Consider the following 27,195-nt stretch of genomic DNA (forward strand, 5'->3'; position numbering starts at 1 on the left):
ATCTCCTCCTACTGGGGTTTCTTACAGTTGTGTTTGGTGAAGAGGAGAGTAACTGGAGGTGATTGAGGATGACGTGCTGGGAAGAAATTGTCTGAGAGGCCACTCCTCTGCTTTACTTGTTCCCTCTCTTCTCATTCCCAACTGTGTCAGTATTGAAGAAGGATTCTGTTCCTCAGACTGGAAAAAATTTGACTAGGTTTTTGTGCTTTGGTTAGATTAGAAATTAGAAATTTAGGAAGCGTGTTACTTCCTATTGATTTTAAAGCAAAATTCAATTAGCTTGATTTTGTCGTTATTGGGGGATGATTTACTTGGTACTTGTTTTCTTCATTTTCCACGTTGAGGAGGAGATAAGGCAAAATGTGTCTCAAAGAACTATGATCCAGAAATTGAAATATGATGGAATCCATTTATAATGGAATCATTTACAACGTGGGCATTAGGAAATAGGACCAACTTACTATATAAGCCTTGATGTCTAACTTTTACCAAATGTTTGCTTTGTAGTATATCTGAATGTGAATGAAAATTGGTTATATTATATTTGGGGTTGACTGTAGCTATTCAGTATCTCTGATTATAGTATTGGGTGGTTGGAGCATCAAGGATAGAGTTAGATTTTTTTTTTTCCCTGAGGAAGATTTGCCTTGAGTGGACATCTGTTGTCAATCTTCCTGTATTTTGTATGTAAGCTGCTGTCACAGCATGGCCACTGACAGATAAGTGGTGTGGTTCCATACCCGGGAACTGAACCCAGGCCACCAAAGCAGAGTGTGCTCAACTTTTAACCACTAGGCCACTGGGGCTTGGCCAGAGTTAGATTTCTAAACCACTGTTTTAAATGAAAAAGATTTAAATCTAGACCAAAATTTATTGTGTCATTGCCATAATTATACCCAAAGGCTTTAATAATAGATGCATTAAAAAATCCTTTTTATAATGGAAATTATCAAACACACACAAAAGTAGAGAGAAGAGTACCATGAATATCCATCACCTAGCTTTAACAACTTTTCTTGTTTCCTGCTTTTCTTGTTTCATTTCTCCTCCAACTTTTTTTGCTGGAGTATTTTTTTTTTTTAAAGATTGGTACCTGAGCTAACAACTGTTGCCAATCTTCTTTTTTTTTTTTTTATTCTTCTCCCCAAAGCCCCCCAGTACATAGTTGTAGATTCTAGTTGTGAGTGCCTCTGATTGTGCTATGTAGGATGCCACCTCAGCGTGGCCCGATGAGCGGTGCCATGTCTGTCCCCAGGATCCGAACTGGCGAAATCCTGGGCCACTGAAGCAGAGCACACGAACTTAACCACTCAGCCATAGGGCTGGCACCTTGCTGGAATATTAAATAAAAATTTCAGACAAATCATTACACTTATAAGTACTTAAGTGTATATCCTAACAGATAAGGACTTTAAAATTATAACCATAATATTACTATCACACCTACTAAAATTAACACAAATCTAATAGTAGGTGCATTTTTGAAATTCAAATAAATATCAAACAGCCAAAGTCCAAGTAAAGGAATTTATCAGGTTTTGACTTAACAAGTTGGGAATAGTTTGGTTTTTTTTAACCCCTAAATTTAGTGGGGTTTTCTGTTGTTGTTGTTTTATCTTAATTTTAACTAGAAACATTTAAAAATCATCCCATCATTGTCCCCTCTTTTAAAATAGAGTGACAGAGTAAGCAATGCGGATGCTGTTAATGTGTAATTTTGTTTGTTCTCAGGGTACAGTATACTGCCTGCTCTGGGCCAAGCTCTGGGTGGTGGGAATAAACATATGTGCCTAGTGAAACTCAGTATTTTCTTACATGCTGAACATTTCCCATTTCTTTTAAAAGAGAAAGCTGATGGGATGTCTTTTGCATTATACTGTAAGAGTAAAATTCAGAATCCGTAGTGCTAATGGTAAGATTGATATTCTAATACTGTGGTTCTAAGCCTAGCTTTGAATTCTTTGAATAGGGAAGTCATTTCTTATGGCTTCTAGCAGATAATGCTTTTTTCACTGATCCTCTTTCAGAAATTTTCTCTGTGAGGCTTTTCAAGCTTAAAAGAAGCCAATGCTTTATGCCAAATCAAAGGTTGCTTCAGCCCTGGCAAGATTTGTGTGTTTTTACAAAAGAGATTAAGGAAGACAGCTCTTGTCATGTATTTTACTCAGCTGTCCTGAACCGGAATGGGTTATCTCAGCCCATGGAGTATTTTTGAGGGAGCAGGCCGGGGAGTGTTCATGTCTATAAAACATACTGTGTAGCTTTGTTGTGCTCCTTGGCTAAAGGTGTGAAAGATTCTGATCAAGTGGTAAACTGTAGCCATCTCAAGTTGTTATAAAATAAACTTTAGGTGTGCCGGCCCTGGTGGCCTAGGGGTTAAGATTCACCACTTGCACTGCCCTACCTGGGTTCATTCCTAGTCAGGGAACCACACCACCTGTCTGGCGGTTGTCATACTCTGGCGGTTGCATATTGCTATGGTGCTGAAAGCCATGCTGCTGGCATTTCAAATGCCAGCAGGATCACCCTTGGTGGACAGGTTTCAGTGGAGCTTCCAGGCTGAGATAGACTATGAAGAAGGACCTGGCCACTCACATTCAAAAAAATTAGCGATGAGGGACCGACCTAGTGGCGTAGTGATTATGTTCAGTGCACTCTGCTTCGATTGTCTGGGTTCGCAGGTTCAAATCCTGGGCACGAATATACACCACTCATCAAGCATGCTGTGGCAGCAATGCACATATAAATAGAGGAAGATTGGCACAGATGTTAGCTCAGGACCAGTCTTCCTGAAGCCAAAAAGAGGAAGATTGGCAACAGATGTTAGCCCAGGACCAATCTTCCTCACCAAAAAAAAAAAAAATCAGCCATGAAAACCCTATGAATAACATCAGAGCATTGTCTGATACAGTGCCAGATGGTAAGAGGATGGTGCAAAAAGACCTGGCAGGGTTCCTCTACTGTACATTGGGGTGCTAGGAGTTGGGATCTAATCCACTGCACTAACAACAAACTTTAGATGTACATTTACCACCTGCCATCAGTCTCCTAGGCACTATAGGAAGCAAAAAGATGACTCCTATCTTAAAGCAGAAGGCGTTGTTAATATTTAACTTTAAAAAACCGTTTAAGTGTATTGGTTCATATTACTTCCTCGTTGACCCTACATTCAAGTGGCAGAAGTACTGTGTGAAAGTGCACATGCTGGCCTCTTTTGTTGAAGACAGTGTTTGCCTCCCATTTTGTCTCTAGATGTGGATTTTAGAGACTTGCCTTCTTACTATTAAGATTTAAATTATAAAATGGCTTTCCCTAGACTGATCATGGTTTTTGGCTGTGTGGTTATTTCTGTGTCCCTTGAAGTTGTGAGCTGCACATGCTCAGACTCTGCATTCAGTGCACCCTGAATGAGAGATAAGCAGGTAGATAGTAAACAGAGTGGGATTGTTAAACTAGAAAGGACCCAGAGACATCATCTGGGACTTCTCCTTTCTCCATGTAGGAGTATATCAGAACCACTCCAGAAAATCAGTCCTTTTCTTTAAAATTTCAAAGAGGGGTATTTATTCATTTATTTAAAAGAATTTTCTAAAGATGAACTCTGAACCAGGTACTGTGTTCAACCCTATAGCCACCTTCGGTTGGAAACAGTTTCTCAGTCTTTCTTTGATATTCATAAGCTTGATACTTTTGAAGATTACAAGCTGGCTATTTAGTAGCATGTCTCTGAGTTTGAGTTTGTCTGTCGGTTTCTCATGATCAGATGCAGGGTGTGCGTTTTTGACCAGGATGCCGTAGAGCTGGCATTGTTTTTCTCATTGCTTCCGTTCTGCCAGGCAGAGCACAATTTGGACTCGTCCTGTTCCTGGTGATGCTCCCTTTGGCCATTTGAGTAAAGTTGGTTCCTGCCAGGTTCTCCATGTAAAGTTGCCCTCTTCCCCTTCATAACTAATAAGGATTTTGTGCGTACTTTGAAATTATGTAAATAACCCATTCCTAATCAAACTTTCAATTAACTTCATTTATATCTATATGGACTCATGATTTCTTATTTTATTCAATATTCTATTTCACTGTCACTATTTATTTTAATGCTCAAATTATCCCCTTTTTTGCCATTTGGAGCTCCTTGAAGATGGCTTCTGTGTCCTCTTGACATGTTACCATTATTCTTTGAGCATAACTTGCTTTTGGAACAGTAAGATATTCCAGGCTCTTTTTGTGCTTTCCTGGGTCTGGCCTTGGAATCAGGTATTTCTCCAAGTAGTCCTGGTTCCTTTTAGTAGAGAATGGTATTTAGAAACCAAGATCTGTGCAGTAGATATGCTCACCAGGTATAGGGATCATTGCTTCTAGGCCCTCTCAGCAGACAGAGCTAGGAAGTATGTAAGCACAATGCACATACATGCATTTGCAACTATATTTCTCTAAGTATGTACCTGAAAACTCTGACTTTGCAACATTACCTCCACTTCCAAGCTAACACCGCAGGGTTCATTCTAGTTTTCTGTTTTCATTTTGTACCTCTACTCTCTGACACTGAGAAACCTAGATCCTTAACCTATTTGATCAGTACCCTTGTATGTACCAAGTCTGCCATTTCTGCTGTCACCCCTGCCTTGTGTGAACCTCCTCCTCACCCACCTCGGGCTCTAACTCCCTGTGTCAAATCCATCCTTCTCATGGATGTCTTCCTCTTGGACTCCAACACAGCCATGCCAGGCTGTCTCTCTGTGTAAATGGCCTCCTCACCCTTCCTGGGCTCTAACGTTCCACTTGGGGCTATCCACTTGCATGGTTACCCTCCTCACTTTGCTTGGGCCCAGTCTACCTACTCTAGGCCACCCTGCGCTCTATTTCCTTGGGTTTTGATACAAAAGGAAATTGGATGATTGACGAGTACTCAAGAATTTGCCCTAAAATTCTTAAAACTGGAATAGAAACTAGAGGAAACTAGGGCAGAGGTTCTCCAAGTGTGTTTCCTAGACCAGGAGCATCAGCATCACCAGGGAACTTGTTAGAAATTCAAATTTTCAGGCCTACTTAAATCAGAGGCTCTAGAAATGGGGCCCGACAATGTGTGCTCTGCCACGCTCTCCAAGAGATTCTGGCACACACTAGTGTTTGAGACCCACTGTCCTGGGGAGAGAGAAGGTCTCTCCTTAGAATTCTACTCTACATCCAGGTTATCTCTTGCATAAGGAAGATTCGCTTGGTTGTTAGTATGCCTGGGACCATTTTTAGGGTTTTGGAGCCATCCTAGCATTTATGGCCTTTCATCTGGGCCAGACTGGAATGTCTATCCACGTCACCTCACCATCTGTGGAAAGCGCAGTCCTCTAAGGAAAACTATTAACTTGTAGAAGAATTAAACTTTGCTTTGTCTTTTTGGTTTAGAAATCTTTTTATTAAAGCCTAACAGTTAGAAATAGTTAAAGCGGGAGTCAGAAATAGGAACAATAATATCAAAGCAATGGAGGTTGTACAGTTTTTATTTATTTTAAACTCACGTATGGTTTAAGAATGTACAGTTAATGAACTGTTACTCTCCTGTACTGGCTATGTTTTCTGCTGTCATCAAAAATATAGTATACAACCCTTGTGCACTGCTGGTGGGAATGTAAATTCGTACAGCCACTATGAAAAACAGTCTGGGGATTCCTCGAAAAATTAAAAATAGAAATACCATATGATCCAGCAGTCCAACTTCTGGGTATATGTCCAAAGGAAATGAAAACAGAATCTCAAAGAAATATCTGCACTCCTGTGTTTGTTACAGCATTATTCACAATAGCCAAGATATGGAAATGACCTAAGTGTCCATCAGTGGATGAATGGATAAAGAAGATATATATACACACACAATGAAATATTATTCAGCCACGAAAAAGAAGGAAATCTTGCCATTTGTGACAACATAGGTGACCTTGAGGGCATTATGCTAAGTGGAATACATCAGAGAAAGACAAACACTGTATGATGTCATTTATATGTGGAATCTAAAAAAACTGAACTCATAGAAACAGAGAGTAGAATGGTGGTTACCAGGGGCTGTGGGGGTGGGGGAAATGGGAAGATGTTTGTCAAACAGTTCAAACTTCCAGTTATAAGATGAATAAGTTCGGGTATCTAATGTACAGCATGGTGATTATAATTAACAATACTGTATTATATATGTGAAAGTTGCTAAGAGGGTAAACCTTAAATGTTCTCACCACAAAAAAGAAATGATAATTATGTGAAGTGATGGAGGTGTCAGCTAATCATTACGTGTGTCAAATCAATGTGTGATACATCTTAAACTTATACAGTGTTGTATGTCACTTATATCTCAATAAAGCTAGGGAAAAAATAAAACCCTTAACGTGTTCCAGAATGTTAAAAAATCTATATGCTTCACAAATTTGACTTCTATACAGATATGAAAGTTTACATTTCAGGTGAATAAGGCAGGCTCTGTAGTAAAACAATTTGACAACAGGAAAGTCTTAACTCATTTTTCTTGAATGGCATGAAAATATAAGCAAAAAAATCTGTATTTATACTAGAGAACAAAGCATAGTCAGTTCAGTATCGCTACCTTCACCTCAACTGGATTAGCCAGGGAGTCTGTTCTTTGTTTAGACTCCTAAGCAAGATATATTCTGTATCGTTTATCTTTTCTTTCAGCAAAAAGGGATAATTATGACACAGTACAGTACCTGAATTAAAAGTACTTTCAATTCAAATTAAAGGTTCTCTTGAATTAAAACTAATTCTCTTCTTAAAAGGTGACTGATATTTCTGATTTCTCATTTTCTTTGTTCTCAAGGAAGGCCTTTATTATTTTTCACAAAGTTTTTGTAAATGTTTCTAGGTTCTCTCTTCTGAGTTCATGTGAATAATAGTTTTAAGAATATCTAGGTGCAATACTTTTGATTTATTTCTGAACTGGAAGCAACAGATGCATAAATATGCACCCACTCAAATTTTCAAAGTCTAGGAGATGCAGTAAGCCACTTAATATGGACTTTGACTTAACTTTGTCTGGTCCTTATGTATTTACATTTATAAATAATCCCTTAAAAATATATCTCAAGAAATAATTAGCCTTGAAAAAGGAAATATAAGAAACTTAGTATTCTAAAATTTGATATAGATTCTTAAATTCATAAATTTATTATTTGTGATTTCAACATTTTTGTGAGATTCCCCTAAGAGCCATGACACTGTAACATTTTGTAGTTTTGGAAAAGTCCCAATTGTCAATATCTGCCCTGTGAGGCTGGGTAAGGAGCAAGTCTTGATGAGCCCACTTGTCTTTTTAGTATCTAGATTTCAATTAACTTTGTTTCTAGAAGGAAAATGTCTCCAAAAAGAAAGCCAGCCACTAGTGCTGATGGTACAACTGATGAGGACATGAAGGCCAAGGAAATTCTGGTTTCCAGAAAGAAAAGAGCAGCTTGGATTAAGTTAAAGCATGCTTTAGCTGGTCATATTTCACAGTAGCTTCTATCTATATTATGAACATAAATCACTGTATACTTTATAGAGACAACACAGTGCTTCATAAAACATCTTAACTATTATATTAGCCAGTGAAAATTTGCATATGAAAAAAGAAAGAAAGAGCATGTATAGCTAATTGGAAAGTGCCAGAATTTATCAATTACTTTAGTCCTGTGTTTATAGACTCACTGTTGGTCCCAAGAAGTCACGTTCGTTTTTTCAGCTATTGATCTGCATTTTATAGCTTACATTATATGCTGCATTTTAAGTGACATTTATAAAGTCTCAGGACAGTGCTCATGTATACATCAAGGTCTAGAGTAGTGAGGGACGGGGAAGGAGAGCTACCATGTATTTCTTTATAAGGTTAATTTGAAAATAGCAGTACTTTATATCTGGCAGTTTGAAACTCTGTCTTATTCATAAATGTTGGTGTTGTCAGTACCTGGTGCTAAGGGATAAGTAGGTCCTCAATATGTGCTGCTTGACGTAAATGGAATTTGACTTCACTTGAGTCAACAGTGAAAACCAGATATCCTAACTTGGAGCTCCTCTGTAGTTTATTCTCATATTCTTGTTTTGGAAATATCACCTTGGAGATTGTGGTAAGAATAAGAAGCCCATTCATGCCGCAAGGTCTGTTCTAATATTCCTCCTTATCTTGTTGGCTAATACTCTTGACACCCTTCTGTTGAGCTGTATTAGATAATGTTCAGGTTTTGTATGTGCATTTGCCTGAGGCGTGTGTGAGTAGAAGCCAAGTTATAGTGAACAATTTGGAATAACAACCTCTCCAAAAAGAGTGAAAAAGTACCTCAGAGATAAAATTGAGTTATGGATATGTAAAACAAAAAGAATTATTATTTTTTTCTTTTTCAACCTTCACATATGTTTAAAAGGATGGCATTCATTTCAGGTGATTGATGAGGATTTTTCCTCTTGAGCTAAAAGCTGATAATAGATTTTCTTCTATAAATCATTTTACATATATATTCTAAATCCCTTGGACGTAGAGGGGAAATGGGTAATCTTTAGCCAGTTCTGGCCTGTTCTTTTCTATGTGTTTGTATAATTCTTTACCAATGCTTAGTCTAGGTCTCTCATCAAGTTCTTTGGACTCAGCCTTCCAACTGTAGGTGTAGCTGACAGTGTTTACATAGTTTCTTGTAATAAAATATAATTAAATAATTTTTAAAAGTTAAATTAGGCCCCTTCCCTCCCCTTTTCTCGCTCTTCTCTCAGTTTGATTAATTCCGCCATACTTTTTCCACTTCCTCTGTTTGGAGCAAGTTTGTGACATCGGAGTGACTTGATGGGCACACACTTGATTTCACTGCATTTCCTGTCACAGTCATTTGTTTTAAAATGATGCATGATATTAGAATTATGAAAGACACCAACAGACTAAGCCTCAAAAGATCCCTTTGAGTGTTCTTCCTCATACTAGAGATATAGTCAGTTTCCTCCTTGTAAATTATTACATTGGGGAATTTATTAGGGAAAACATCATTTAAAAATTTTAACAGCTGCTATAAACTGTCATTTGCAGCTCTTAGCTGACGTTTAGCCAGCTGCAGTCTTTGAGTGAGCTTTCACTGTTGACTGCCGGAGGTCTTTCAGGTCCTGTTCCCTGGAGATGAGGAGGGCTGGATGGGTGGAAGGGACAGTGGGGTTAAAATCACATTTCCCTATACCTTATTTTTCCTTCCTCCTCACAGTTTCCATGGAAATGGAAACATAAATGCCACTCCACCCCAAGCTTTGGAGAGAAATCATTCATGTGTAAACAATAGTAGATGGGCCTTAAACAGGCACACAAAAAAGCTCATCTTGTGGCCTTTCCTTTACCTGTGTGTGGCCAAGACTAATTTCCAGTATATTCTCAATTGATCTACTTACTCTGCCTGTAAAAAATGATTCAATCAGTTTTTAGAAAGTCAGTTTGATATTACCTTTTTTCCAAAATGAGAATTCTGTTAGACATACTCTTATTGACTGTCAGCTATATATTTATTCTTTATGTTAAGCATTTAGTATGCATGATGTTCTTAACTTTCTTCTTATGTCTTTCCCCTCAAGATTAAAGAGATGAATTTCTTTAATCATGAATAGCATAAAAAGTCTCCTCAAAGAGTCTGATTCTTACGCACTATTTTAGAAATTGCCCCACAGAACAGAGGTAATTATTGGCTCTGTCAAACATATCAAGGAGAACTGCCATTTTTAATTGGTTATCACAGTCTTCTCATTTAGGTAGCAAAAATATCCTACCGTAAGTGGATTTGGATGTCTTTCCACTTACCAGCTCCATGTCATCACATATCTCCTGTAATACCCATACTCAAGGAAAATATATGGGCATAGTCTTCATCTGTCTTACTTATTTCAATATTTAAACTAGTTAATAAAATCCGTTTGAACCATGAGACATTAAGAATATACTTAACTGAACAAATCTGCTTTAGGATCCACTAAATATTCAGCTTTGTGTTAGGTTGAAGCAGGAGATACCAAGCCTAAGCGAGGCTCATTTTGTTCCTTAAGGCATCCTAATCAGGTTGGGAAATTCATACCCCAGAAAAAGGTAATTACAGCCATATATGATTATTAAGTGAGCTATAGACCAACTCCAAAGAAGTTTAAGGAGGGGAGGGAGCACTTGGCCTAACCGAAATGATCAGGAAAGACTTGCTTTAAAGACCTTTCTCTCATTGCTTTCAGTGGTCCTTCCTTTCCATTTCTACTGTTACCTTCACAAAGACCTTTCTCCTGAACCGTCTTCATAACTTTCTCAACATTCTTTCAATTGCCACCTTTCTTTTCTTCTTTATCCTCCCTTCCAGTTTCGCATACATACCATTTCCAGATGAACATTCTTACCCACTCAGTTTTGATCTTTTAATTGCACTGTTTTAAACCTCAGTGACTTACCATTCCTAGGAAAAAACACTTTTTTTAAAGATAGTTCTCCTGTCAGATATTCTGACACATAAGTCCTGTAAGCTACTGAAACAATCAAAAAATTTTTAGTATTTTAAATTCTTTCATATTCCATATTGCTCCTCATATCCAGAATCGATGCAAACTTCTGTTAAGACCATGTGGCTGATTTTTATTTTGGAAAATATGATCACTGAAGTAGCAACTACCAAAATAGGTTCATGCTTTCATCAATTGGCAGTGTCCTAGATCTTCTAATGATCTGGCTCTGGAGTATTCTTTCCAGCCTGCCCTGCAGGTCCCTTATGCCAGGACATCTAGCTCCTCAACCAGACAAACGTAACTGCTTGGCACAGTAAGCAGGCCCATATTTTCCAGCTCTGTGCCTTTGCTTACAGCAGTTTCCTTCTGCTTCCTTTGTGGAATGAAGAAAGAAAGAAGCAAGAATGAGCTGTTTCTTCCATATCTTGCCTGTCTCTCTGCCTCTTACAGTCCTACCCCACTGTTATACCCTCTGTAATTTGCATTAAAATGCACACACTGTTCACCCTGTGTGATATAACATGTGTTTGTCTTAGTCTATACCTTGGACTTGATTAATGTCTGAAGCACCCTGATATGGGAGTAGTTGGTTGGCATTGGAAAGACCCTAATCAGAAGATAACTACTATAAATTTAACCTACCTATATTTAAATATACACAAGAGGTTTTCTAATTAGCATAAAGGATGTCGAATAATTTTCAATTGGATTGCCTAGAAATACTATATAGGCCCCTCTAGCCTTGCATGGATTGCAAGTAAGATTCCGGCAAGCCAGCCAGTCTAACACCTGCAGAATGGCACCAGAGGTGGAGCACTCTGTTTGGGCCTATTGGCTACCCCCTAACAAATGATGACTCCTACCTGGTGGAAAGGTAGTGGGGAGGAGACCTGGGTCTTGCCTGTCTCTAATCCTTGTAGGCTTCTAACATCTACAAAAAAAAAATCCTGACACTTGTGAATGGTCAATAGCAAAAGCTCCCTCTAGGGCAATGCTTACATGCTAGGTCCTTGTTAAAGTCTGTCTTAAATTTCCTGATGGATTTGTGAAAATATTGTTCTCTAAATCATTATAGCATAAGGCTTATATTTCTATGATGGCATTGATCAAATTTTAAAGTTTACTGTAAGTTTCTTGATGAAAGGATTGTGTCGTAGGTATCTTTGTATCTGATATCACATCTGGCATAGTGTCTTGCACACAGTAAATATTTGTTGAATTAATGAGCACATACATGTACTTTCCAATTCTATAGGAATAGATCCAGCATCTGGTCATGGGGTCACCGAGGGCCAATGTGTGGATTCCCAGACTTCCATTAATTGAGTGCTCACAGTTCTTAGGGAGTCAGTAGTAATCGTCCATAACTACATCAGCTCTGGTTGACCATGAGTACAAAGAGATGTTGGGACTGTGATCAATAGCACAGGAAAGTAGCATTATATATGTCATCTTCTTTCAAAAATTCATACCTAAATGTATTTCACATTGCTCTTCTTGCCAACTCCAGCTCTAGATGATAAAGATGGAAAAACCTTTAGGAATATTATTTTTCTTGTTGTTTCTCTTAGCCAATTTGAAGCAGTATATATAGCTGAGTAGATAAAAAGGTTAAAGTGACAAACAGAAGACTAGAGAGGCTGAAAAGGGCTTCAGTATAGCATATAGATTTAGAAAACAAAGCAAAATAAAATGGCGTTAGTAAAATCGTAGTACAGTATAAGAGTTTGGAGCCAAGACTGTGGACCTGCACTGCCCAAGTTACAATGTATACCCACCTTGATAGCTGTGTGAGCTCAGGCAAGTTTTTAAACTTTTCTGGATCTCTTTTCCTCCTCTGCAAAATGAAGATAATGATAGCACCTACCTCATAGATGTGAGGCTAAAATAAATTATTATCAGTAAAGCATATAGCATTCACTGCCTGGCACATAGGAAGTGCTGGATGTGTTTGCTGTTTCTACAGTGGTCTGGCCAAATCATTGCTCTCAAGGCAGAAGAATGCTAATTTCAGTCATTGTGAAGTCCTTCTGTCTGTGTGTTTACATACTCTACCTCAAGAGAGTAATCGTGCCTTGAATCCCCCCAAATTGGTGCTTATACGCTCTTGTGGGACTTACCACATTCCACCCTAAATTACAGAATTATTTGTAAGCTCCTTAAAAGCAAAGACTGACTTCTTTGTTTTCCTCTTAGCACCCAGAAGAGAGCTTACATAACAGCCTGGCTTGCACAATAGCTCTTTAGTAACTACTGGGGAACCGTGAAGGAGACAGTACAGATCGGTCTGTGAGGTTGGTGCCTGTGTACCTGTCATATGCCTTCAGCCTCAGCCAGCCATTTCTCTCCTCACTGTGCTCCAACTGGCCTTCAGTTCTGCACGCTGCATCCCTCTTTCCCAGAGCCGGCCTTGTGGGCTTGTGGCCTGTACAGTCGCACAGGTCCCCACGCTAGGGTTAATGCTCTACAGTTACCATCTTGAAATTCTCACTTTTTGAACAAGGGGCTTTTTCATTCTGTACTGGTCCTGCCAAATTATGTAGCGAGTTTGGCTCTTTTCCATGCTGTGTCCCTCTGCTGGGAACACTCTTTCTCCTCTTCACTGGTTAACTTATTTTTCAGGTCTCAGCTTGTCATTTCTCAGAGAAGCAATCAAGATCAGAGCCATGTGTGTGATAACCTTCACCTTGACTTCTCCTTCAGAGCGCTTACCTTACTTTGTAAATGATGTATTTGTTTAAATTGTGTGATTATTTTTTTAAAGCCTTTCTCCCCACCACACTGTAAGCTCCTTGAGGGGCAGACTGTGTGTTTGTTCCTGGATGGCCATGCCTGCTGCATTGTAGATAATCAACAAATATTTGTTGAATGAGTGAGTGGATGGATGATTTTTAAAAATGCAAAGTAGGGATAAGTTTTTCTTGCCATGTTAAAAAGTTGATGTATGAAAGTGGCAATGCAGTCATCATGCAGTTTAATATGCTGCTGCTGACTTCTAACCGGTTTTACTTCCTGCCTTTAAAGGTAGACGAATACGGTAAAGATTCCCATTTCTCTTTCTCACTGTTTATCCTTCTCGGATAGTCTAGTTACAGTAAAGTTGACTCTCTCTAAAGACAGAATTACTCAGATTGTTTTATATAGCTACTGTTTGGCATATTAGTTCTTGAATTAAATTTCTTACAGCATAAATGTCTGTAGTCTTCTTCTCCCCACTGTGAGTATTTTTAGCAAGAGATATATGTTTACTTTTGATCTAATTGCCAATGACAACTGACATAAAAGTACTGCTTCAGGTTTCTTAGCATCCGTGGTGGAAAGGCCAGCACTATAATAATGCACATAGCATTTGATGATAATAAAGAACAGTGTCCTACTTGGCTCCCTGTCATTCTTTCTCCCTTGTCTCATGGTCTGGTTTTAAATAAGCTTAATTAGCTTGCTCTGAGGGCACAGCTGTGTCAGCTTTCTGTGGCCCAGTTTTGGGACTACATCTGGTTAATCTACTCTCTGGAATCAGACCAATATTGTTCAACATGTAACCAGATTTATTGTATTGTATACCATCTTACAGTCTTAAATTTTAGCAATTGGTAGTCATTCTGTTATTTTCCAAACATTATAATAAAAATTTTAAGTGATAAGCTTCACACCAAAAACTCATTCAGGAATGGAATTTTACTTGCGATATTACAGTGGATTTTGAGTACCTCCCCCCAAAATAAGAGAAATAAAAACACCCAACATGCTATACCAACTTAAGATATTATTGCTTCTAGGGCCCAGCCCCGTGGCCAAGTGGTTAAGTTCGCTCACTCTGCTTCAGTGGCCCCGGGTTTCACCGATTCGGATCCTGGGCATGGACATGGCACTGCTCATCAGGCCATGTTGAGGCGGCGTCCCACATAGCACAACCAGAGGCACTCACAACTGGAATATGCAACTATGTACTGGGGGGCTTTGGGGAGAAGAATTAAAAAGAAAAAAGATGTTAGCTCAGGGCCAATCTTCCTCACCAAAAAAAAGAAAGAAAGAAAAACAGGCAAAATGTCTTTTTTCTCTCCTTCAAGTGCAAAGAATCTGAGAAAGACAAATTTAAAAGCCAATAGGAGGAATGGTTGTGACCTAGCTGCAACTGTTGCATGTGGGTGAAGGAAAGAAGCCAGCTTTATTTGTACAAATCAGTATATGAAGCAGTGGGAACAGAAGGAAATAAAAAACTGTAGGAATAATACAGGAGAAGGGTATTCTCAGTGAAGCTGCAGGGCTCAGAAATGCTCTATCTAAGTAAGCACTGACTGAATCCAGTACCTTAAGGTAATTTGCTGTAAGCTGTAAATCTCCTGCATGGTTTATACCTCAGTCTTTTTTTTCAGAAGGCTGGGAGAGGAAGAAAATATATCATTTCATTCTGCCTCCTCTTAAGACTTTGGAATTTTAATCAGGCTTCTCCTAGAGTTAAATTCCTGGTTCAACCACCCCAGGGTCTGTTTGACCTTCTCTTTTTCCTAGCTTACCCAGAAAGTTCAGGGCAAAGGTGTGTATATTTTTCTGAGCTCCTACTTTATGCTAGGTAATATGACAGCTATCTTAGTTCACATGTTAAAATGGCAACATCTCCATCACCCTACGGTTGATTAGCTCAGTTAGTTGCAGCAGGCTGCTGAGGAGGCTTGGCCAGGGTCCTGGGTTTGAAAGCTGTGTGTGCTGACTAGAGGGCAGGCAGTGAGATGACAGGCATGCAACATATTGCAGTTAAGGCTTTACCTTTGGTGTCCAAAAGGCCTGTTGTGTCAGTCAGTGTTATGATCCCCGTGCATGTTACTTAGTCTTGTTCTCAGTGTACTTATTTTACAGAATGGATATAGTAAACCCAGCTCGACTCTGTGAGGCAAAAAGAATATAAACTGTGCTTAGCCCAGTGCCATGGCATGCAGTATGTGCTCAGTAAAGGGAGATGGTCACAGTCGTTATTTGTGTTACCCCCAGTTAAAAAAATAAATAATTGAAGCTCTGAGTAAGTGGTTTAAGTGATTTGCTTATAAAATTACATAGCCAGTATTTGACAGAGCAAGGTTTCAAATGCAAGCTGGTTTAACCCCCAAACCACTCTACTTATATTATTGAAGAGAAACTCTATTGCTTAAATAATTGTTCTTGAAGTGTATGGTTTTCCCCTTATTTAAAATGATTTTGGGGGCCGGCCCAGTGGCACAGTGGTTAAGTGCGCACATTCCGCTTCTTGGCGGCCCGGGGTTTGCCCGTTCAGATCCCAGGTGTGGACATGGCACCGCTTGGCAAAAGCCATGCTGTGGTAGGCGTCCCACGTATAAAGTAGAGGAAGATGGGCATGGATGTTAGCTCAGGGCCAGCCTTCCTCAGCAAAAAGAGGGGTATTGGCAGTAGTTAGCTCAAGGCTAATCTTCCTCAAAAAAAAAAAAAAACTTCATTTTGTCCTTATATTCAAACTATTTATATAATAAGTTCTTGAAAAAATTTAGAACATTAAAAATAGTCCTTCCTGATCTTACAAATTTATTCTCTCCTGAAGTTTATTTATAAACTGGTTGTTTGAAACTTAGAACGAATATTCCCTTAGAAACTGATGGTTATGTTCTCGGGCCAGTTTATAAATGCCTTTCCAGCCTGTCTCTCACTCCTCCCTTGCTAGCACTTGATGTTTTAATCCAGTGGTTTTCAAACGGATCATATATCAGAATTGCCTGAGGAGCTTTATAAAAATAGAGATGCCTGATCACACCTCAGACCTTTTGAATTAGAATCTTGAGGTGAAGGTGCTGGATCCACCCTGGCAGAAGCAAGCGCATGCTCAAAATCCTGAGACAGGGCAAAGTATGTGTTAGCTAAAATAAGTCCACTGTGGCTGGAGTAGTGACTGTTGTCTCTAAACTCTTTTGACCTCCAGTATATGTATATTCATTTTTAAATAAATTATGTACATATACCTTAATAAAATAAGTACAAATATAGACATTTTTAAAAGATGAGGTAAAAAAAATAATAGAACTGAAAATTCTAGTGAATGTCTTTTGCCTTTTGCACCTGTTTGGATCATTTTATGTACTCCTTGGGATGGGCAAACCCCACTTTTGCAAAATACGGGCATAGAGAGTGACGGGGAGAAGTAGAGACCAAACCTGATATGACCAGCAGAGCTATGTCAAGTGTTTCTCTTTATCCTAAGTCCAACAGGAAGCAATTGAAAAATTTAGGAAGGAGATTGACACCAGATTTGCATCCTGAAAAAAATTTGGCTGCCCTGTGGAGAAAAAATTTGGAGTAGAGCAAGCGTGGACACGGGGAGACCAGTTTAGAGGTTATTGAAATGGTGAAAGGTGATTTTGGCTTGAACTAGGGCAGTGTCAATAAGGTTCAAAAGAAGAACACAAGCTAGAGAAATATTTGGAGGCATACCCTATAGAATCTAGTGATTGATTTCATGATCTCTGCGGGGGGAGTAGTCAAAGGTGACTTCTAAGTTTCTGGCATGAGCATCTGGATGGAAGATGAACAGTGGAAGAACAGTTTGGGAGTGGGTCATGAGTCCAGATTTAAAATATCTCAAATGTGAAACATCCAAAAGATGACATGAAGTTAGCAGTCAGATATGTAGGTTGAGCTCAGTAAAAGTCCTGGGCTGGAAACTATAAATTTAGGAATTATCAACACATAGATAGTAAAGAAATTACTCTACCGTGAGATATTATTTATTGATAGGAAAGCTCTAGAGCAGAAGTGCCAAGGAGTTCCATAAAAATAGTATACAAGATTAAATTTATAGGACTGGAGATGAGGGATTAGAAATGAACAGATAAGCAGTTTCTATAAAATGCAGGAGTCTCGTAAAGTTGCTACAGTATTGGGAGCAGATAACATATATTAGAATGTGATAAAGAAAGTAGATATCACTATTTCAAAAGCTTTTGTAGATACTTGATGAGCGCACTACATTCAGGAGTGAGCCACGAATGTTGGAAAGTGACTCACATCATACAATGAATGAGTCCAGGAACCTGTCACAGGTGTGTGCACCGTTAGACTTGAGTAGCTGGGAAAGCTGACCGTGCCGGATGAGATGAAAGCAAGTGCAACACTGTGGACTGTAATGCGTGAACCCAGGAAAGAATGCCTAGTAATTCGTTGTCTGTAAGCCTTGGGAGTTGTGTTAGAGATACAACAGGAGATAAGTACTTGTCTTGTCCCCACCACCTTAAACCATTAGGTTCCTTAAGTATTAGTATACACTTAATATTGCTGGGGCGGGGGTGGACTCAGGAGGGGGTGGTCAAGGGGGTCAAAAGGTACAAAATTCCAGTTATAAAATAATAATTCCTGGAGATGTAGTGTGCAGCATGGTGAGTGATGTACAGTATAGTTAATAATATTGTATTGCATATTTGAAAGTTGCTAAGAGAGTAAATCTTAAAAGTTCTCATCACAAGAAAAAGAAATTTTGTAACTGTGTGGTGACAGATGTTAACTAGACTTACTGTGGTGATTTCACAGTGTATACAAATATTAAATCATTAGGTTGTACATCTGAAACTAATATAATGTTGTATGTCAATTATACCTCAATAAAAAAAGAATTAATAACCATTTGTAGACTTTCATGTTCTCAGAAGGTTTTTTTCACCCTAGTTCCATGAGGTAAAATATCATTGACTATGTTCCTCCTCCTCCTAGTTGCAAAAGCTCAAAAAGAATCAAAGTGGCTTCTTCCGGTGAACACACTGTGAAGAGAATTAAGTGAGGCCTATAAGACATGGTCCCTCTTCTTAGATGTCTTCTCCTCTTGATTCCTTCCCATCTATTTCTTCCCAAGTCTTTTAGGCTGCTGCAAACTGTGCGAGTTTTGTTTGCCACTGATCCACTTCCTGTCCAGATCTTGACAAGTCCTTTTAGAAATGACTCTGAATTAGAAACTCTCACCCCACACACAAACACAAATCACCAAGAAATGTAGTACTATACTTCTTATCTATTTTTTCTCTGTCTAATGATCAATATATTAAATGGGATCATTTATGTTCATCCTAAGAAATTATCTGAAGTGAGCAAGAGCAGTACATGATGGCTAGTACCTTTGGTCTATTAATTTTTTAGGCCCTCAAACTTCTGACCATCAGGAAAATATTAACCAGATCTAATCAGCCTTTTTTTTAAATAGTGATTTCCTTTGCCAGCATTTGCATCCATCAATAAATGTTTTTGTATCTTTTATTTCTGAAATAGATCAGCAGATTCATCAAGCCCTGAATAATAGTTCTTACAAGTGACTGGCCCATTGTTAAAATTTGGCACAGGGGAAATGCTATATTTTTGAATTGGGCAAGGAAGCTTACATAAACCAGTCACAATGAAAATCTTCCTCACGAGGTGCTCCCCCCACAACAAATTGCTTCTTGATCACCCTTGTCCCTTTATCAACATCTGTTATTGCACTTCTCAAACCCTATGGTAATTAGACACGTATTTGGCCCTACGTCGAGACTGTCAGCTTCTTGAAGAGCTTTGCCTTAATCGTCTGGCCCCAGGCTGTGGAGCAAAGTGGTTGAAGCGGGCAGACTCTGGAGGTAGACAGCTTGGATCCCATTTCTGACTCTCTGTTTACCAGCTGTATGATCTTGGGCAAGTTACCTCTCTCCAGTTTTTCTTATTTGTAAAATTCAAATAATATTTACTTCACAGAGTTGTTGGGAGGCTCAAATATAGAATTTTCTAAATTATAGCTTTAAAACTGTTAGGAAATTCTCTGACATGAAGGCATTCCACATTCTTCTTCATGCCACTTACTGCTGATCAAAAACAGAGCAGAGGGAAGCAGACATCAGAATATATGAATGCAGTGCTGAAAACCTTGCGTGCCGGTCCAGGCCTCCTCTTTGTCTTTATCGACGGTTTAGCTGAGTAGTTTTCAGTATGAAACCCTCTTCTTGAGCATCTACCCTTCACACCTCCCATCCCCAGTGCTCTCCCCTCCCTATTTGGAAAGGTATGTGGGCATCCTAGTTGTCACCATGACTGGAGGGCACTACTTACATTTAATACGTGAAATGAGAAATATGCCAGGGATGCTAGGGACTCAGAAATGGGAAGTGGAGTCTAAGACAACCAAAAATCATTCCACCCAGAATGCCAATAGTATGCCTACCTTGAGAGACACTAGTAGCTCCTAGAGTCTTTTCTCTAGTTGATAGATTGTTCTGTAAGATCAGTATATACATTGCAGCATATAGACCAGGTTGAAAAATCTCCACATGTGTATTCTATGTTGTGTCATTTCCCTCTTCTCTGTGTATAAATTTTCCTTAAGTTAATATAATAGGTATATTCCAAATTTGTTACTTAAGAGTTCTCTTATTCCATTAATTACTATCCAAAGTTTAAGGTCTGTGCTGTTTTGAGGCACCTGAACTCCTTAAATATATAAAGATCACATTTGATAATCAGGAAACCTAACCAACTCATATATGTAAGAGGAAAAGTATGTTTTACTAGAAATAACTAATGCACATGAGATTCAAGTATTGCTAAGGAGTATTCAGAATAATGTAATAAAAGTAAAAATACAAAATAACCCAGGTAGATATGATTAGTGAGAGAAAGATTGTTAAGGCCAGTTCATCCAAAATTAATTGATAAACAAAAATTTATATGCATATATAGTCATTCTATCAGAGTCACATATAAAAATAAGAAATATATGCTTTAATGAACAGAAGAGGAAGAGCATGGGAAGTGAAGAAAGTTGAGCGTATTCTTTTTTAGTCTTCCCCTCCCATATGTCCAGCTGAGATCAGCGTGATTAACAGTGAAAAAGAATAAAGCAAATGAAGAAGTTTTGTGCTTTCTCTTTCCCTGCTGTTGAAGGCGACTGTTTAGCACTCCCCCACCACTCCTCTTTCCCTTATTAGGCTTTTTTCTATGTATTTCCTGCTAACAGCTGAAAGGACCCCACTTCCTCAGTAAATGGCAGGTGAGGGCACTGGTGACCAGGAGGGGAGTTAATAAACCTCCCCAGTGATTTAATGTCACAACCCACTGAGTATGGTCATCAGAGGAAGACACGAAAAAGTCCCTTTGCTATGGTGCAGTGTCCTTCAAACTGCTGGTCAGGAAATCATTTTAGAAGGTCTGAACAGGCATTTTAAAAATGGAATACAGTAAAACATAATAGAGAATAACAGTGGACATTGCACAGATCCTTAGCAAGAACTGGGTACAACTTAAATCCCACACCCGGAGAGAGAAGGCAGAAAGGGACTAAGTGAATCCACACGTTGGCTGGAGTGGGGTTATATTTATCTTTTGCTTACTGCCGTTTATCTTGCTATTCTGATATTTGTAACATAAGGGTTAACAGTTTACAATTTGTTTTATATTCACATAATTTGCATTTGGTTGTAAAGTGAAGGGTAGGGAAGTTTTTATTTTACTTTCAGCAAAACTGTTAAGACTTTCAACTGAATTGTGTTTGTAAACATTTAGTAGCTCAATTAATAGTAGTTATTATTTATAATGTTTTTGTATTAGTTTCCTGTTGCTACCATAGCAAATAACTACAAAGTGGCTTTAAAGAACCTAAATCTCTAGAGGCAGCGCACGTACCCTGACTCATGGACCTCTTCCTCCATCTTCAGAGCCAGCAACATCGAATTTCCTTGGTTCTTCTGCAGTAGTCGCGTCTCCTCTAGTCCAGGAAGGTTCTCCCGTTGTAGTGACTGTGATTTCATTGGCCCTCAGATAATCCAAGACAATACTTCATCTCGAGGCCCTTAGCCTCAGTCACATCTGCAAATCCATTTTGCCATGTAAGGTACCATATTCACAGGTTCTGGGAATTAGGATGCAGACGTCTTTGAGAGGCCATTTCTCTGTCTACCACAGTGGTCTGTGTTGACTCTTGCTTCCAAACTGATTTCTTGTAAAATAAATTTGTGTAAAAAAATTAGTTGATTTTAAGAAAAATAGTAGTAAAATGTATTTGGATATGGCAAAAATAATGAACATGGTATTTGAATGACTAAAGTTTGGGAAACACTTCCCCTGACAGCCCAGTACCAGAAAGGAGTACAGGCCAGAGAGATAGTGGACCCATCCATATCCTAGGTTCCTCTGCTACAACCAGCTGGCTCCATCCAGTGCTCTAGCCACGTGGGTTCAGCCTCCTCATCCTGAAGAAAGGGATTGCCCCAGACAATCTTCAAAGGTCCCTCCAGCTCCAAATTACTAATTCTGTGTAAATGGTTGCGTTGTGAATTTAAATGTCAAGGCCAAGCACATTGTGAAATATCTCCAAATATCATAAAATATTCAAAAGATGAAAACACTGGTTCTGTCTTAAATGCTGCCTTCCCTAAACATAGTTGTCAAGTCCAAAATGTCAAGCCTTGGCTATTTATTTGGTTATTTGTTTTTACTAAATACCATTTTGAAGTGGTGAGTGCTCATTGTCGGTTGCACTTATCAAACAATTATGGATTCTTTGAGGACATGTCCTGAATTTAGCCAAATAGGAGGTGTTGGACAGGCAGAGGATGGGTAGTTGGTGGAATAGGACCCCAAAATTCAGTAGACAGTTAAGAGGATTGGTGATTCTTAACATACTTATCAAGCGCATACTTACATTAAATTTATTTAACTTAAAGGGAAAGAAACCTATACTGCTCTTGAGATAATACATTGTTTCAATTCTTAATAACTTTCTGTTCTTTTAATTAAAACTACTTACTAAAGGGTTTTTTTAATTCCTTTCTCTGACAAAAAAAATTTCAAGCTCAATATTATGTTCCTGAAAATAAAATCAATTTTGTCCTGAAATATAGTTTTAAAAATTGTTAACAGTCTGTTTTCCTTGGTTATCTTATAAATAACAGGAGTTTCATGTCAGTTCCCCTTCCTCCTCCACCCTCTTCCCCCCTTTCACTTTGTGCCAATCACAGGTGGATGCTCAGTATCACCCCACAGCACCAGATAAATAAGCTTGGAAGGTTTCCTAGCAACATATTGTTCTGGGAACCTGCTCTGTTTCCCTGAACAAGATGAAGTGAAACATCCTAGAATCTCAGCCAGATGGGAAAGGATTAGCTTATTGAGGATGTTCAATGTATTTTTTAAAATTTCACTTTGAAATGAATCTCTTAACATAAGTAGCAAGATTGACTTTTAAAAGGACACTGTTTTACGTGTAAAAAAAAATGTCAATAATGGTTTGAAATTTAAAAATGTGGTTTTAGAAGAAATTCTCTAGGAACAAGCTTGCAATCTGTAATTCAGTCATTGATGAATGGATCCATTTTAGAACCATGTAGAAAGTACTTCAACACAGGACCTGATCTTCAGCCTGGTACCCATCAGTACTGGTATTCAGTTGCAAAAATATTGACATACTTCCCATCTTGTGGCTAATGGCTGCTGGAGTAGGCTCCCTTTTCACCTCACCTCCCACTTCTCCCCTTGACCCTAGCTCCTGGGGATACATGTGAAACACCTGCTACTGCTTAAAACTCAGACTTCTTGCCTGTTTGCTTCGGCTCCAGGGCTGCTTCAGGGCTAGTGATTTGCCGCTTAATCTTGAGAGTCTGTTTTGGTTTTTGGAGTATGTGATTAATACATACAGAGAAAAGAAAACTAGAGGAAATTGAGGCCCCTATCAAATTCAAGAAAAATAATGTTCTTGCTGTCTTGTTAGCACCTGATCATGTATATTTTCCTGGTTGTTTATCTGGTGATCTTGAGGCGGCCTAGTTGGTTGGTGGTGCTTTCCTCTCTGTGGCACTCCAGTTGGTCACAGCATACTTTTGAAGGTCTCTGGAGACGGAGTAATAAAGGATTAGAATTTCTCATGACAATATTCAGCAGTGGTTTTGCAATTCAGTTACACCCTGGAAAATGTCCTTACTTCTTGTTTGACTGAGCAGACATTCCCCCATCAGCCAGATGAATATTGTCATCATGTGTTCCTTGAAGGATTTACACTGTCTATCAGGTTTGGAGTGAGTTTGTGAAACTGTGGTGAGAAGCAGATAATTCTAGTACTTCACAGTGCTCCTGGATGGGGAGACCACAGTAGTTAGAATAAGATAGGGATGATACCTGGTGTCGGTGCTTTTTATTTAACAAATTCTCTGGCCAGATCCCAGAGAATTGAACCTATCCTCTTTCTGGAAAAACACAGGGTAACTTTACATTCATTCCGGGTGCTTTTCATTCTCTCTCACACACATATACCTGTTTTCTAAATGCCATGTTTTGAACTCAACAAGAAACAGTCTGCTAAGGGACTTGTATCGGCCAATTACTTTGGGTAGGTATCATAATGGATACTGAGGGGCATCAACGCATCATCCTTGCCCTCACTGAGTCCCCAAGAATTCAGAAAAATAACACATTATGTTTTTAAAAAACTGAATAAACTTTTTCTTTATTTCAAGTCGCTTACTTTAGGACCTAAACATTAAGGAATGATTTTGATATCTAAAGAAATTACATAATTTTAATTGTTCAAGAAAAGCCTAAAGTAGATTTAACCTGTTATATGGAACATAATAGATTATAATACATTACTTTTAGTGAATACTTTTTTAAAGAAAACAATTTGAAAAGTTTCCATGGACCAGGAGTTATTTTAGATACTTTATCTGTGTTATATCATTTAATTCTCCTGACAACCATTATGAAGTAGAAATTTGTTTGCCTGCCATTTTACAGATGAAGAACCTCGGGCTAAGAGAGTTTAAATACCACCGTTAATAAAACAATAGGAGGCATTCAGAACTTGGTCCATCTAGGGCCAAATTCTATGATCTTTATACTGTGCAATGCTTATTTATTTTTAGAATTCTAAGATTCTTTAAGATTCTAGTCTTAAGAAAAGAGTAGAATACTGGCTTTTAAAGAGACATAATTTTAACAAGAAATAGATGCGTTGTTCAGATGATTTTCTATTGTCTTATACACAATGATTCTATATTTCTTTAAATTTTCAGTGACAAGCTTTAGAATCTTCCTTCTCTCTAGTATATTAATTCCATTTGAAAAATTATTTTTTTGCTCAGTTTTTCTATTTATTGTTTTTTTATTGTATTTTATTTATTTTTATTTATTTATTTTTTTGAGGAATATTTAGCCTTTAGCTAACATCTGCTGCCAATTCTCCTCTTTTTTGCTGAGGAAGACTCGCCCTGAGCTAACATCTGTGCCCATCTTCCTCTACTTTATATGTGGGATGCCTGCCACAGCATTGCTTGAGAAGCGGTGTATAGGTCCACACCTGGGGTCCAAATTGGTGAACACCGGGCCGCCGGAGCGGAATGTGCAAACTTAACCACTGCGCCACCGGGGTGGCCCCTCAGTTTTTTATTTTTATAAAATAATAATTTTCATTTTCAACATGGTAGAAGATCATGAGTGAATTTTACTTAAAGAAAAGTAGTTAACAGAAGTAACAGCACTGTTAAATACATTAACTAGAAAAAGGTATGACATATAAGCAATATTGTAGAAGAGAGATGGACAAACTGCAGCCTATTTTTGTAAATAAAGTTGTGTTGGAGTACAGCCACACTCATTTGTATAACCTATGGTAACTTTTAAGCAGTAATAACAGAGTGGAAGAGTTGCGACCTAGACCGTATGGCCCACAAAGCCTAAATATATGCTATCTGGACCTCTACAGAAAAAGTTTGCAGACCCCTGCTCTAGAATCTAGATTTTTTTGCTCCTTAACTTTGAATTGGATATGCTTCATTAAAATGCCGGGGACTTAGTTAGGAAACACATCAGAAAACATTTTCCTAAGTGATCTCCTTATCTAGCATTCTTTTCCTCTGATCCTTGCAGGTACCAACCAAGAAGCTGAAGAAATATGAGAAAGAATATCAGACAATGCGAGAGAGCCAGCTGCAGCAGGAAGACCCCATGGATAGATACAAGGTATGGGAGCCATGGGCCTCCTGTCAGAGCAAAGTGCCTTCTTTACCCTAAGCAGCAGCTGTGGCATGTTCAGTTCCCTCTGTTCCTTCTCTATTGACGTAGACACTCTGACCATGCTAAATGTCCAGGTATGTTTGCATTTCAGGAGACTCTTGAGTAGCCAACCATAATATTTCTTTTCTTTCAGTTTGTATATTTGTAGGTAACTCCACCTGTTGCATTTATACTGAGAATCTTCATAAGAAGCTGAGAGAAAGGGAAAAAGAAAGAAAGTGGCTATCAACTACTTTCAAAAATGAGGAAAAAAAGAAAATGGCAAAGTACTGTTTTAGCTGTGCACGGTCACATCCACAAAGACTTTTAGAAGGTGAACTGTTCCAAGGCTGGCACAAGAAAGTTTCAGACTTACCTCTGTCTGTGGCAAATGTTAAAAATACAGACTCATTTGGAAGGAGAAATAAAAACCACAAAGGCGTATCGAGCACAGTATTGGTGTTTGTTGCAACATTTATTTCCACAAACAAATTTACAAGTAACAGTGACATTTCACTACACTATGCAGTTTCAGAATCAAAATCATTTCAGTTTAATAGCTTAGTTAATTGTAGTGTTTCTAAAAATTGGGCCATTCACAAAGGTAGATCTCTTCAGTGGTAATTAGCAACACTGTTCCCATGATGCAATGTTGGGAAACACTGATTTTGAACTTATTTCTCCGAGTGAAATATTATCATCTCTCTTCCACGTGTTTTAATTCTTCAGATTCCTCCAGATGCATCGTGGTTCCCTGCCTGTCCACGTCAGTACATTAGGATAAGGGAATATTGTATTTTCACACTGAGCACCACCAATGCTAAAATATCCTGCCAGAAAAAGTTTTGGGGTGGGATTATTAATTAAATTACCCACAGTGGGATGACATCCACTTTTGTAACTAGAGTTGCCTTTGTGTGGTCAGAAGCTGGACATGAGCAGATACAGTCAGATGTACACCTTGTCTCTGTCGCTGAATTGAATAGCATGGAAGGGTCACAGAGGGGCGTGGTGGAAGGAGTATATTGATTTTGTAGTTAGACCTGAGTTCAAATCCTAGCTTTCCAAAACAGGAGCATAGGATTTGGAATCCAAGCTGGGGATTTTACTCCCTGTGCCATTGTTCAGCATCTTGGACTAGGTATTGACCCTCTTCCTCATCTGTGAAACATTCACTGTATACATTTCCTTGAGGGACTGTTGTAAAGGTGAAGGATGTTGTATGTTAAGTACCAGCCCATAGTTGGTGTTCAATAAATGGTCGTTGTTAGCCTTATTAGGCCTACTGCCTCGAATTACCCAAATATTACTAAAATAGCCAGCCCCTCGCTTATCTTCCTTATATTTCTCCCAAGTATTGCTACCCAATAATCTGACATCAGTCTGTTTCTCTTCTTATTTATAGCTCTAGCTAAAGAACTGATAATAAAACCCCACATACTGTCAGGGTAAATAACTATTAACACATAGGCGCTCATAGAATAGGGTTTGAAGCTAGTTTCCCCACCACCACCTCTCAATAAAACCAATTTTAATATAGCTCATGTAGCATGCTGCTTTAGAAGGGCTTGAAGTAGTAATTATAAAATATTATTGAGGATCCAAAATGAAGCCCTCCCACTGCTTTTATCATTCTGATTTTCTTATTGCTGCCATCAGTATGAATAAAATCTGGGAAGAGTGCTTTAAAAGAGGAGAGAAATGAAAGACTAAAATAGTGTGTTTAAAACATCA

General features: G+C 38.5%; 1 protein-coding gene across 2 annotated transcripts in view; it reads left to right on the top strand.

Annotated features, from left to right (window-relative positions):
* RABGAP1L (RAB GTPase activating protein 1 like) overlaps positions 1–27,195 on the top strand; it is a 666,720-nt gene that overhangs the window by 607,596 nt on the left and 31,929 nt on the right. For both annotated transcript variants that reach the window (XM_046680643.1, XM_046680642.1), the window contains exon 20: positions 25,336–25,428. In XM_046680643.1, coding sequence (XP_046536599.1) covers positions 25,336–25,428 — 93 coding nt within the window. The remainder of the gene's footprint in view (positions 1–25,335; positions 25,429–27,195) is intronic.

This window comes from Equus quagga, chromosome 13 (assembly GCF_021613505.1).
Source record: "Equus quagga isolate Etosha38 chromosome 13, UCLA_HA_Equagga_1.0, whole genome shotgun sequence".
Classification (NCBI taxonomy): Eukaryota; Metazoa; Chordata; class Mammalia; order Perissodactyla; family Equidae; genus Equus; species Equus quagga.